Raw genomic sequence first — 12,685 nt, 5'->3', positions numbered from 1 at the left:
TAATACTTTGAATAGTAATGATTAATGTAAATATCCGAATTTAAATTTCTAATTGTATACACTACTATCATGTAACTAGTATGAATAGCAAAAGATAAGTAAAAAGCTTTTGCTCCTTAAGAAAATATTCTTTCCATGGAAGATAATTTAGGAGTCTGATTCGCATTCATTATGTTGTCAGACTAAATGGCACTAAAATGTTTAAATCAGTCACAGGAAAGATTTGATAAAGTTTGTTTTAATCTCTAGGCATTCAGAAGCTAAATATTTAAGCAGCCACTACACCTGATGCTTGAATTTTTAACTACCGTTAAACTTCAATAAACAAAATTGTAAGATGCCGTCATAAACTTGAGCTTGTGATACATCCTGAACTCAACTCCACTGTATTCTTCCTATACAAACTGTAAATTATCAACATGGAATGCAAGTATTTAGTTACTGGTTAAAAAAAAGTGTTATATATAAAAAAAAAAAGGCTTCATGTAGTTGTAATGAATTTTTTAATAGAGAAAATAACAGTAAAGTACAAAATAATATGCTTGCTATGATTATGAAATAGTAACCCAAACCACTACAGAATCAGCCCTGCAGTATATCTGTCTCCATTATTAGTTTATACTATTTTTATTTCTCCTCTCAGGAGCAGGATGATAAAAAAGGGTTATTGTCTCAGATGAGCTAAAATTGAAATCTAAGCTAATAAAACCCCAGAAATTTGCCATTCAAGAAAAACGTAAAAAGAAAGTTCATAAAATAATATGGAACAATAAAATAATGGATATGATTTAATCTGTTAAAAATGTCTGTTATATAAGGTAACTGTGAAGGACACTAATTGAATTCCCAGATGAGTGGAATGGGGGACAGGACTAATTGTTGTGCTGGATTAGAGAAGTCTGTTGTACCTGGAGAAGGGTGGGGGTGATGTGTGAGTTGGGTGGCTCAGAGTCACTTCCATGATCCTACTGCAGCTGATTTTTCATCTCTGCTGGTAGCATTTACCTCTCTTGTAGTAGTTCCTTTCTTAAAGGTGATCTGAGAGAATGAAAGTTTATTACTTCTAAGAGACAAACTGTTAAAAATCAGTATGAGACATCACCTGGAGGCACATAAGGCACATGAAAAGTCCATTTATTAGAAAAGAAATATCTTTTTCACTTGTAAACTGAGCAAGTTTAGTTTGGGCATAATTGACAAACAATAATTATAGAATCCCACAGTGCCAGTTTTTCACAGTCACTGTTCACAGTAAGCCTCACTCCAAAAACCAGTACAAAAATCCAAAAAGATTCCTTTTTTCCCAAGCTGTGAACATATGAATTTCGTCTGTAGCAGGAGTTCCCTGCCAGTTTATCGAATCCTTGAGAAAAAACTGAGATTGGATTATAACTAATACTATCACTATGAACTGTGAGTGTAACTCTGGAGAAAACAATGGTATTTTTTATAATTGTTTAGATCAATAGTTTCAGAATGCTTTTAGGAAGTCAAGAGAATGGCTACTCAAAGGAAGCCTGTGGTGCTTGTACAGTGTGGGCTGCAGTCCTAGAGGCCTGTATTATTAGTTATTATAATTATTAATTATTGCCAGTAATCAAGTGAGGTGGTAACTTTTTGGGGTCTATTATTGTGATGAAATTTAATTTAAAAAATAAATGCTCTGGTGAATTTCAATACACCAAAGACACAACTCCACCAACTGCTTGCATTTATAATTTTACAGGATTTTCTTTTGAAAGTGTTACCTGCTCCTCAGCCAGTGAAATAGGGGTGCAGTGGTGGGAGTCTGCATCTGCTCACACTCACCTTGGGCTGGGAGCACTGGCAGGAAACCCTGCAGGGCTCAGCAAGGCTGACGAGCTCCCACCTTACTTAGCAGACACTTTGGTTTAGAAAAATGTTATTCTATGCAATCTCAGCACCTGTTTCTTCCTTGAGAAGCAGTATATTTTCTACAAATCTCCTTAAAGTATGAGTCTTCATGGCATTTGGATTTTTATTGGGGGATATTTTAATTGCTTTTCTTTTTTTATTTTGCAAGTGTATTCAAATTTCTTCTTGCAAAATACGCAGATGGTCTCTTTTGTAATTGCAGTTATGATGTCCATAATTTTACAGAAATGACTGCAGGATTTTTACTGCTTTAAAAAAAACAACCAAAAACCCAAACAACTAGTCCGTACTTCCAGTGATTTATACTTCTAATTTTGAAACGCAGCTTCTCATAGTCAGAGCTGCTGCTTTCGTTTTAAGCTGCTACTACAAAAAAAAGAGTCCCAGAACTTATTTCACAGAAACTATAAAGTCATTCAAGGCAGTGAAAGATCCTGCTTTTTTAACCTTTCAGAAAGTCACCCAGTTGAGCAGTCAGGCTGTATTATTCTGTATCTTGTCTAACATGAGGAAACAGTCCCAAAAGAAAGATATCCCAAATTAACGCCACACTTCGTTAAATAGAGACATTCTTGGTTTTCACCAAGCTAATTCGATCCAGTTCAGTTAACTCATTTTTTTTGTCCTGGGATCACGGAAGGCAGCCATGAATGGAGCGAGTTCATCATGTGTTTGACACATCAGTGTGAGGCTGAAAGGAGGCTGGGAGGGAGGGACCCTGCCTGGACAATACCCCATGGAAAAGGCCCCTCATTCAAAAGTGGTCTCCAGCAAACGGGGCAGGGGATCACTGTTACAAACAGGTAGAATGGGAATTAGCCAGACTTGATTCCTCAGACACCTCCGAGTTTCTGGTTGTGACTGGTCCTCTAATCCTGTCACTGTCAAATACCCTCAGCCCACAGGTGGTTTATGGGACTTCTGTGTGAGCAAGAGTTTTCCTGCTTTGGAAATTAAAAATCAGACTAAAAAAAAATAAAAAAATAAACAAAAATAAATTTTAAAATAAAAATCCTCTACAGGAAAATATTATCATTTACATTTTACGTATTTTTAGTTCATAAATTTTTGCCTTTTTCCTTTTATACCATGAAATACATGGCTTATAAATTCAGATAACAGAGTGGTGAACAGTCACAAAGTACATGTTCCCTAATATAAAAAAACCCTGAAAATTAAAAAAAATAATAATATATGTTTTTGTAACTCTCAGTCACACATCACCCTCAAAGCCAGTCCAGGCAGTCTAACAAAACAGATTCTGTGATGTGAAAGAATGTGTCTGCTGTGCTGCTACTAAGTAAATAATATTTGTGAGCCATATCCAGATTCTGAACACATTTTTGGAGAATGTTTTCTCTCCAAACTTGCTGTAGCAAGTACATAAGAACACAGCAGCACTGATTTTTGAAGATATTTGCTAATAATTACACCAGTCTGAGTGGACAGTTCCTTAAGCCTGACATTTAGACAGTGGCTGTTTTTATCAGTATCAACATTAGGAGAGAGCTTTGTTTTCTAGGTCTGCACAATAATCACTAGGTTTATAAAATAATAGATTATTTACTCAATTTTAAGTACAAAATAAATGTAGCTGACAGAAGATGGCTTCTTAGCCCTAAGCTGGTGATCTCAGTGGAATTTCTGCAGGAACTTTGTCCTCTAGGAGCTGCCATGAAAGCTGGAAACACGTGTGAGTCTGTAGGGTTTGGTTGTTGGTTTTAATCACTCATCCCAGGGACCTGTTTCTAGGATATTTCATTTAAAGTAGCACTCTGTGCTTTGAAGCTCGAGCTAAGTCTAGAGATAGATAAGGAAGCCACATCCATAATAGCCTTTCTTGAATTTCTTAATTAGTTATTCAAATTTTATGACAAAAAGAATATGAAAAATACAAAGAATTGTGAACAACAAATATATTAAAATTTCCTTTAATTTCTAATATTTTCTTTTCCTAAGTTTAACAAATTAAGAAGATAAACCACATTCAATACTTTGTAGCTGTGTGTCTAATTCTGGCAGATATTTTGGTCAAAGAAGTGTGCACTGCTAATATTTGTTTGGTATGGTTTTTTCCCTGCAGTTTTAATGTGAATCCTTCTGGCATTGAGGATCTCAGGAAAAAAACGGTGAGTTATGAAATTTTATGGAAAGTCTTCAGTAAATGCCAACTAATTGGTACTTGTATGAGCTTATAAGCTTTTATTATTTTTAACCTCTTATAGGGAAATGTTGGGGTTTTGTTTTTTGGGTTTTTTTTCTTGTCTTCTTAATAGAAATGCACAGGCTTAATGTAAATTTGGAAATAAAGAAGAATTTTGCATTCAGTATGGAGTTAGCTGTGATATGATGAGGAAGGAAATATTTAGTTCTTTGCACAAAAAGTAAAAACCCCTAAAACCTGAATTTTTGGGAGTGGTTTAGATGTCTCTAGAGAAGTAATGGTCAGGTGAGGAATTCTGCTTTAGGCAGTGATTTATTAATTGACCAGACAGGAGTTTACCATCACTATAATCAGAGACTTGAGGACAGTCTTCAGAAGACAGATCAAAATTGAAATTATGACCTGATATGTGGTAGGATTAATAATACTCATAAGAGATGAACAGATGAAAACACTAAAAAGTAGAAATACTAGAAGGTATTATTCAAAATGCTCCTGTTTCTGAAAGTACTTTGAATAAATTGTGTCCTAAGAAAAGACAAAAAATAATCCACAGATTGCCTGGGCAGTGTCTTTGTTTGACGGAAAATGTGGTCTTACTAGAATTTTTTCTGTGAATAGATGACATCTTTAAAAGTGGGTTTGTTTTCAATCTCTAAAATATATAGAAAACAAGTTTCACAAGCAAATATGACTTTGTACTGTTTGTTTTCTGCTGGTTTATGTAAATGATTTGTAATAACATTTGATGTTATTGTAAATGCCCAAGTTTTTATAATGTAAGTAGCTGGTGGGAGATGTCAGAGTATTTGAAGGCTGCCTTTGATCAGATAGTAAACTGAATTCTACCAGGCAGTTACTTAATCTCTGACAAAAAGAGACATCAAAAAATTGATTTAACTTAGCAGCCATTGTCTGTAAAGTAACCATAATTACAGTTTCTATGTGCTTGTAAATGTACTACTGCAAATCATGTAATTTATTGCTGGTAAAAGCATCGGTTTAATTCTTTTAAGAAATAAGATGTGAATTGTTTTATATAGAGGATTTAAAGGTGATAAAAGAAATCCTTGATGATTTTACTTTTGGAATACCAGCCATCCTAAATGTCAGTTGTAGGATTATGAGGTGGCGCTCATTTAATGCAAAATACAAATTAGGTGGGGAAGAATCTCTATCTCAACCATAGTTTTGAATGAAACCATTTGAATTTCTTTTTAAATATTCAGGATTGCTTTCTAAGGTGTTTGAAGTAATTTATTATTAGATTCTGTAATAATAGCCCTCACCAAGTTATTATATTTCTTCCTTGTGCATGTTATTTAGTAATTATGTTTGTATGTCTTCTCCTCTGATGCCAACACCTGTCTCTGAAAGCAGTGTTTAAATGGGAGCAGTAGCCAGTTGAAAGGGCAGCGTGAGCTCTTTAAAGCCTAATTAAGAACTGAAAGGAAGATGAAGTAAGTAGGACAAAAGATGTGAAAGTAGCTTAGATGATATTCCCAGAGCAGAATTCCTCATTAGAACAATGAAGAGATGATCAGGGATTGCCAGGCCTTCACTTTATCTGAGGTCTCCTCTGGCTGGCAGTGTGTACCCCAACAGGGTTTTGTAGCTGAGACAATCATTCTTTGCATGGCTTGTTTAGAATATTTTTTTTCCCTTAAAAATTCATTTTGAGAGTATTCTTATGCATTAAAACTGTGGTACCTATTTTTGTAAAGAAATAAGTGTTCCTTATACATTTAAACATCACCTACTGGCTCAATCTGAACATACCCAATCTTCTTAATTTTAACAATATTGATTTCTAAATACTAGGATATTTCAGCTGGAATTTTCTTGCATAATTAATGTGATAGCTTATCCCCACCCAAGATGTATACAGAGCATGTGTATGATAAAGCATCTTTAAAGCATATATATTACACACAATTTTCCAGTAAACTTGATTGCATAATTAAAAACATTATTGCACCTTAATTCCTGTCCCTTTGCCAAATCAGAAAATAAGACAAACACTAACTTTCAGGCATATAAGTGCTAATGATATTTTCTCCAGTGTGTACAAAAATTTAGTAAAAAGAATAAACTTTAATAAAGAAAAGTTTTGCTTCCTTCATAGTAGAAGAAAATGTGCTAAAAATCTGACCATCAAGTGAAGTTATTTTCTCTTCTATACTGATTGAAAATCGATTACTAACCAATTTAAAGATTCCATCAGGTTAGGCATTTTAATGAAGTGGGAGTTACTGATTACTTACCATCCCTTTACTTGGTACATTTAAAATACTGAATATACATCCATAAATGTGACATCAGATGTCTCAAGTGCAGAGAGAAACCCTTAAAAGCAGATATTTTTGAGAGCTACTGTTAGAGTATAATTGATGGAGAGAGGCTGATGTGTCACACTTCAGCCTATTTGCAGGGCACCATCACTTTTAATTAGGTTCCTCTGAAAACTTAGGCCAGCTGCATATTTTAATGGGTCGACATGTGCCAATGTGCAAATATGGAGCTGGATGGAAAGAAAAGAATGGGACATGGAAAAAGACAGAGTTTGGCTACTATGTGGTGTGTCTCTTAGCTGTGCAAGCTTTATCATTTTTAATTACAAACTTCTACTGTGAACAAAAGCTATCTCTTGTGCCCTGTTAGAGATGCAGGATCTTTTGGGTTCCATATTTTCTAAATATTTTCATTTCTGAATGAGATGAAGTGTGCTGCTTAACATGTCTGGCAATGCTGATACTGTTACAAAACAACATGAAAGAAGACATTCAAGTTTACAGTCTTTTGGATCACACACTGTCCTTTATAAGATGACTAACTTGTGCATCTCTGCTCATACCTGCACTTACTGAGTCATCAGAAATCAAGACAGAAACAACTCTGTTTTCCCTACTCCTTAATTCTGGGCCACTCCTGCTTTAAAGAAAGCAAGGTCTTTTATAAGTACACATTTATTTCTGCCTTAAGTGTTCTGGTGCAAGTAAGATGCAACCTTTTACTTTCACCTGCTATTTAAAATTGAAAGTTTTATTATGTGATTCAGAAGCCAAGGCCTGGAGAACCACTGGTGACTAAAAATATGAATATGAAAGACAGATGAGGGCTGATGTCATTCAGAGCTGGGTAAATGCTTTGCTGTGATGCTCTCCAGAGGCAAAAACTCAGACAAGTTAAAGTAGGAGTTGAATTCTCAGGGCTCTTCTCTTTTTATTATATAATTAAGGTGGTTGGTTTCCCAAAATGGACCTGCCAGCTGTTGTTGTGGTCCCTGCTCATATGGTCACTCACTCTGACACACTGACTGTGTGCCCACCTCATGGAGATTTTTTTCTGAGATGACAGAGTGGGAAATGTTCATCCAGCTGGGCAGCCCATCTCCAGTCGTCTGCTTCAGTGGGGGTGTTGGAGGGAAAAACAGTGCAGCAGACAGAGATGTTGCTGAAAAAATTGTTTTTCATGTCAAGAGTTGCACATAAAAAGCAATAACAAATCAATTTTCTGGGAACACTGAACTGCTTAATAAAATCTGGTGTTTTTCTACACTTACCTGCAGGAAGGAAATCCTTTTGATGCCACTGCAGGATACCGAAACCTGACTTATGAGGAGGTTCTGCAGGAGCTGGTGAAACACAAAGAGCAGCTCAAGAAGAAGGACACGCACATTCGTGAGCTCGAGGATTACATTGACAATCTTCTGGTTCGAGTGATGGAGGAAACCCCCAGTATTCTCAGAGTGCCATATGAACCTTCTCGGAAAGCTGGCAAATTTTCCAAAAGCTGAGACAGCGGTACTCGAGGGTACTTTCACTTTCTGCTGAATACATTAGTGGAAGGAGATCACACTTTAATATTTTGACTTCTCTTCATTCCTTTTCTCCTAAGAAATTCCATGAAAATGAGGAGGAGAGACAATGGCTTGGTTTCTTTCCTTTTTTTTTTTTTTAATCCAAACACTAGCAGGGGCTGCCAAAAGTTGTTTTCTGTTAGATTACCTAGGAAAATTTTTTTTTTTCTTTTTGAAAATACATTTAGGTACAGAATACTTAAAATGGAGTCAATAATACATAATAAATATGTCCATGCAGTTTATATAATAGCTTAGTGTTCACCATGTGGCAGTTTCATCTGGGAAGCCTGTGCTGTTATGAATGTTTTCTTGAATGATTATTGGTATTAGTCAAATATATTGATTCTTTTTTTTTACAGCATGCCATCCAGACCACTGTTTTCAATCCAGCATAGTACTCTACTAAACCTAAGTGTGGTTTGTTGCAATGGAATGTAGTTCTGCACATATTAGAGGAAAACAGTGATGCACAATCCTTGCAGAGTAAATGCTGTATTCTACACAATGTGCTTTTTGTATAATAATATAAAAATAAAAAAAAGTGCCATTTCTGTCATGGCACATGCTGGAACCAGTTATTTTACACTTAAATGCTGAATTTTGTGTATAATGAGTGAACTTTGGTAGTGAGCTCCTAACAGGTTGTTTTAAGGATCTTTTTATATGAAGTTACTGCATGCCTCTTTATGTGTTAAAAGTTCACAGAGTCAGAGGTACAACCAGAGAACTCAAGTATGGAATAAAGAAATGAATACTTTTGTTCAGTCAAATTCTCCTGCAATGAATATGTAGCAGAAGTGAAGAGGCTGACTTAAATAGACACGATAAATCAGTTTAAGGTTGAATTGTACATGATACATGTGTCTTAACTTTTTAAATCTCAAGACAACAAAGTATATGCCTTTAGGAATAGGCCATGTTGCTTAACACATATAGAATACTTAGGCTTTTCATTATAAATGTCTGTATTCCATGTATATAGTTCTAAAAGTCAGTTTTCATTGAGGTAAATGAAAGAAGAATGTAGTAAATATCTCCCTGAACATTTAATAATTGTTTGTAAAATGATGTATGAAAAAGGTATCTTTTATTCAATGAATTGGAAACAATATAATGAAGGTATAGTGAGAAAATACTGTAGGAGAACCCTCTAAATATTAAGATGAATAGATTTTAATTTTAATTTCCTTAATAAGAGTCTTAATTGGATTTTCTGTTGCTGTGAAACAGTAAAATGCTATTTGAAACATATGCAGAGAATATTTTAGATTTGTATTTAAGATAACTGTCTTCTCCTCTGTTTCTGCACCTGATCTGCTGGGTTTTTTTACAGCATCATGACATGGCTGCTGCTGAGGTGACCAGAAAAGCTTGAAATTAAATTCCAATTTTTTTTCTTCATGTTGTAAAAGATTTTAATATATTTTCATCTTTAAAACTGTAGAAATTGGTAATATCTTGAATACTTATATGTGAAAGTATTTAAAACTTTAAAACTGTAGAAATTGGTAATTTTTAAAACTGTAGAAATTGGTAATATCTTGAATACTTATATGTGAAAGGGTTGAGAAAGTTCTCTCTGACTGCTTTTGACAACATTAGTATTGTAGGACAGCACAGAATTATTCTAGTTACAAAAAATCTTCTTTGAACAAATATTCTCAGATTTCATTTACTTATTTTTAACTTTTTCTCCTTTATTTTCTTCTTTTATTTAGCAACTACCTCCCATCCCCATTTAGCACTGTCCCTAAAATGTGTGCAGCCAGACTTCCCAACCCATCAGTGGGATCTCTGAGTGTGGATCCCTGTTCCTGGATGGATCCTGAGAGATCCCAGCCCTGTCCAGCTGTAGAGCTCTGCATCTGTATTTTGTAATGCAGAAATCCACCCCATACCAGGCAGTCTCTCTTTTGTCAGCCTAAGGATGTATCAAGCTTGGTACCTCAGAAACCACGTGAATGTTCTTTTGACCCACTTAAGATCTCGATGACTGTAAATTTGTTGTAATATATTCAAAGTGCCAAAGTTTATGTACTAGGTTTATGGTACATTTGCTGTTGGAAGTTGGGGTTTACACTCAATTGGATTTTCATTTTCTAATTACACCAAGATGTATTTCAGTTACTCAGTATTTCCATAAAAGTTCTTAAACATTTTGAAATGCTTGGCTGAAGGCAGCAGTTTTCTCATGTCGTTGATGAGGAAATGTTCTGCAATTGTTTTGAATTCCACACTCATTTTCAGCTAACTGGTATGAGACCATCTCGAGTATCCACAGTGCTTAAATCATCCACACCACTGAGGATTAACAACTGCACTAACCAGAGAATGTGCTCCAATGACTTCTCACATGCAAGCCAACTTATAATTATTAAAATGAAACTCTACTATATTTAGCACCTCTGAAATCACTTCTTTTAGAATGTAAATGTAGAATATCAAACTGCATAATTGACTAAAAGCAGATCATTTGACATATTTGCATACCGAGAACGATAAGCAGATTAAAGGTAGCGAAAAGATCAATTTTTGTGCATTAGTGAAGAAATTTAGTGAGGCTTTGAATGTGCTATCTAGTCTTTATCTGATCTCTAAGTGAATAAAAGCACCTTTTGTTTCTAACAGTTTGACAAGAAAGAGGGGAGAACAACAAATGCAGTTTAGGAAAATGTAAAGTTACTGAGAGGCAGAATGGGATGTTAACAGCTATGAAGATTTTTTTATAGTTCACAGGTAAAGATACAGGCTGCTTTTGGAGCAATTCTTGAAAGATAACATACACATCATTTTCTGCTTAGAAAAAAAAATGTAGCTTTTTCCTGTATTCTGAGATTATTTTTAAAAAGCATCTTCACCCCACATGTATTTGTTGAAACATACAGCTTTCAAATGGAAACCTTTCATACAGAGTAGTTCATGTTGAAAACAAAGAAAGTTTTGTTTTTCCCATAGGATAAAATTGTGGACTTTCTTTCAGATCATTTGAAACATGAAAACTTGTGGTCACTCTTTCTTGCCCTTTAAAATACAGGGAAGAAAATTTTGAACATCTCCATATTATTTTGGTATTTTCTCTCATAGTTTAGCATAAGAGTTCATCTATGCATGCACTATACTTTGAAATTATCCTTTGAAACAGCTCTTCTCATAGCCATGTATTTTGCTTACTTAAAAGGACAAATATGAAGGCCATACTTTAATGTTATAAGTCAGAAATGTAAGCTTTCTGCCATTCAAGAAGGATGTTTAATATTTATATATGTTACCTCTTGCTGCTGTATTTTATGTTTAGCTTGGTTTTCCACCTCCTAATGAATGTAGCATTCTCCTTAGATTATAACTGCATTTATTGCTGTTGGCTTTGTGTCAGGAACTATTTGTAATTTTCCAGCTGTGGAAATGTTGCCTTGTATTTAGAAAGGTTTCATGATTTGGGGACCTGATGAAAATCATGCTCATTAGATCCTAGCCTGCATTTCTTTCTGTATAGGATACCCTTTCTTAGATGCATCTTAAAACAAACAGAACTGCTGTCTTAATGTGTTTACTGCTGCACTGGGGGTTTATTTACACTTCCAGCTTTAAAGAAAGATTATTGTCCTACATCAAGTATGTAAAGTGAGCTCATGCTTTTCATGTACCACTGCTGTTGTAGATATGATAGAGGCATTAGCTGGGCTTTTACAATGGTGGCTTCAGAGCATGTTGCCTCTCTTCCCCTTCTTTGAAGTACTTGCTGAAGGATTATAGCACTGCTGTGTTCATGATGCTAGATTTAAGGGTCTGTCAGCACTTCCGGTAGGAAACCCTATTTTCAGGGATTTATAACTTAAAAATTTCGATACAGTCACTGGAAGTATTTAATATGCAATAGGTAGCACTTTAATCTGTTTATGAAGGGGTTTGAGATTTGTTTCTGTTGAAAAGGTCACAGTCTCCTAAAGCATGGTGGGCATTTGCTTTGTCTTTTATAATTTCTATGCTGAAGAAGCCACTGTATGTTACAAGTGGTTGAGCCATTCCTATTCATCTTAGAAGCTTCCAGATGTCTTGTATTACAATGTATTATAAAAAGCTGAAGATCCAGGTTATATACAAAGTCTGTAAAAGATAGGAACATTACTTATAACTTAAGGGTTTTATTTTGTCTTGTGCAATCAGTGGTAGTTTGCCCACATTTAATAATGGTACAGAATCATAACTATATGCACTTGTGAGAACTATAAACCTAGAATGCATGAAAAACTTTATTTTTGTTCCATTATTGCAACTTCAGATCATTTAATTTTATTAAAATGTTATCTTAATATTTTAATTTCTGTTCATTAAATAAGTATTGCATGTCTAACACTAATAAAGCACCACAATGCACTACCGCAGTATTTATTGAATTGTGCCATTAATCTGTGTTATGTAAAGCATGTGACTCCTAAACTCCACAGTGTTAAGGCTCTCAGAGCACAGAGAGGGGTATTTCCTTAGGGACAGCTCTAAATGAATATCCCAGATGTTTACAGGGTAGCCATTAAAGGAAATCTCCTCAGTACTGTCCAAAACTTGGAATTAATGAAAAAAACGGTGTATTCTTAAATGTCCTAATTTGTTTGTCTTTTTTAGTATGGTATCTGCAAGTCCTTTAAATGCACTATTCTTCTGATGCCATGGTTGTATAAATATTACCAGGAGATCTTTGGCACTGCAGGCCAGAACAGCATTTAGCATGAGAACAAACACTCTGCAAATTCTGATCTGGGAAACAT

The 12,685-nt window shown here is 34.9% G+C and overlaps 1 protein-coding gene across 1 annotated transcript in view; it reads left to right on the top strand.

Annotated features, from left to right (window-relative positions):
- The window catches only part of RAB11FIP2 (RAB11 family interacting protein 2), a 32,409-nt gene extending 20,093 nt beyond the window's left edge, over positions 1–12,316 (top strand). The window contains exons 4-5 of the mRNA XM_015633320.3: positions 3,980–4,025; positions 7,629–12,316. Of these exons, the coding sequence (XP_015488806.1) occupies positions 3,980–4,025; positions 7,629–7,856 (274 nt within the window). The 3' untranslated portion in view covers positions 7,857–12,316. The remainder of the gene's footprint in view (positions 1–3,979; positions 4,026–7,628) is intronic.
- The last annotated feature ends 369 nt before the right edge of the window (positions 12,317–12,685 follow it).

The sequence above is a fragment of the Parus major genome, chromosome 6 (genome assembly GCF_001522545.3).
Source record: "Parus major isolate Abel chromosome 6, Parus_major1.1, whole genome shotgun sequence".
In the NCBI taxonomy this organism is placed as follows: Eukaryota; Metazoa; Chordata; class Aves; order Passeriformes; family Paridae; genus Parus; species Parus major.
The sequence above is the reverse complement of the archived record's forward strand: the minus strand, read 5'-3'. Positions and strand labels throughout refer to the sequence as shown.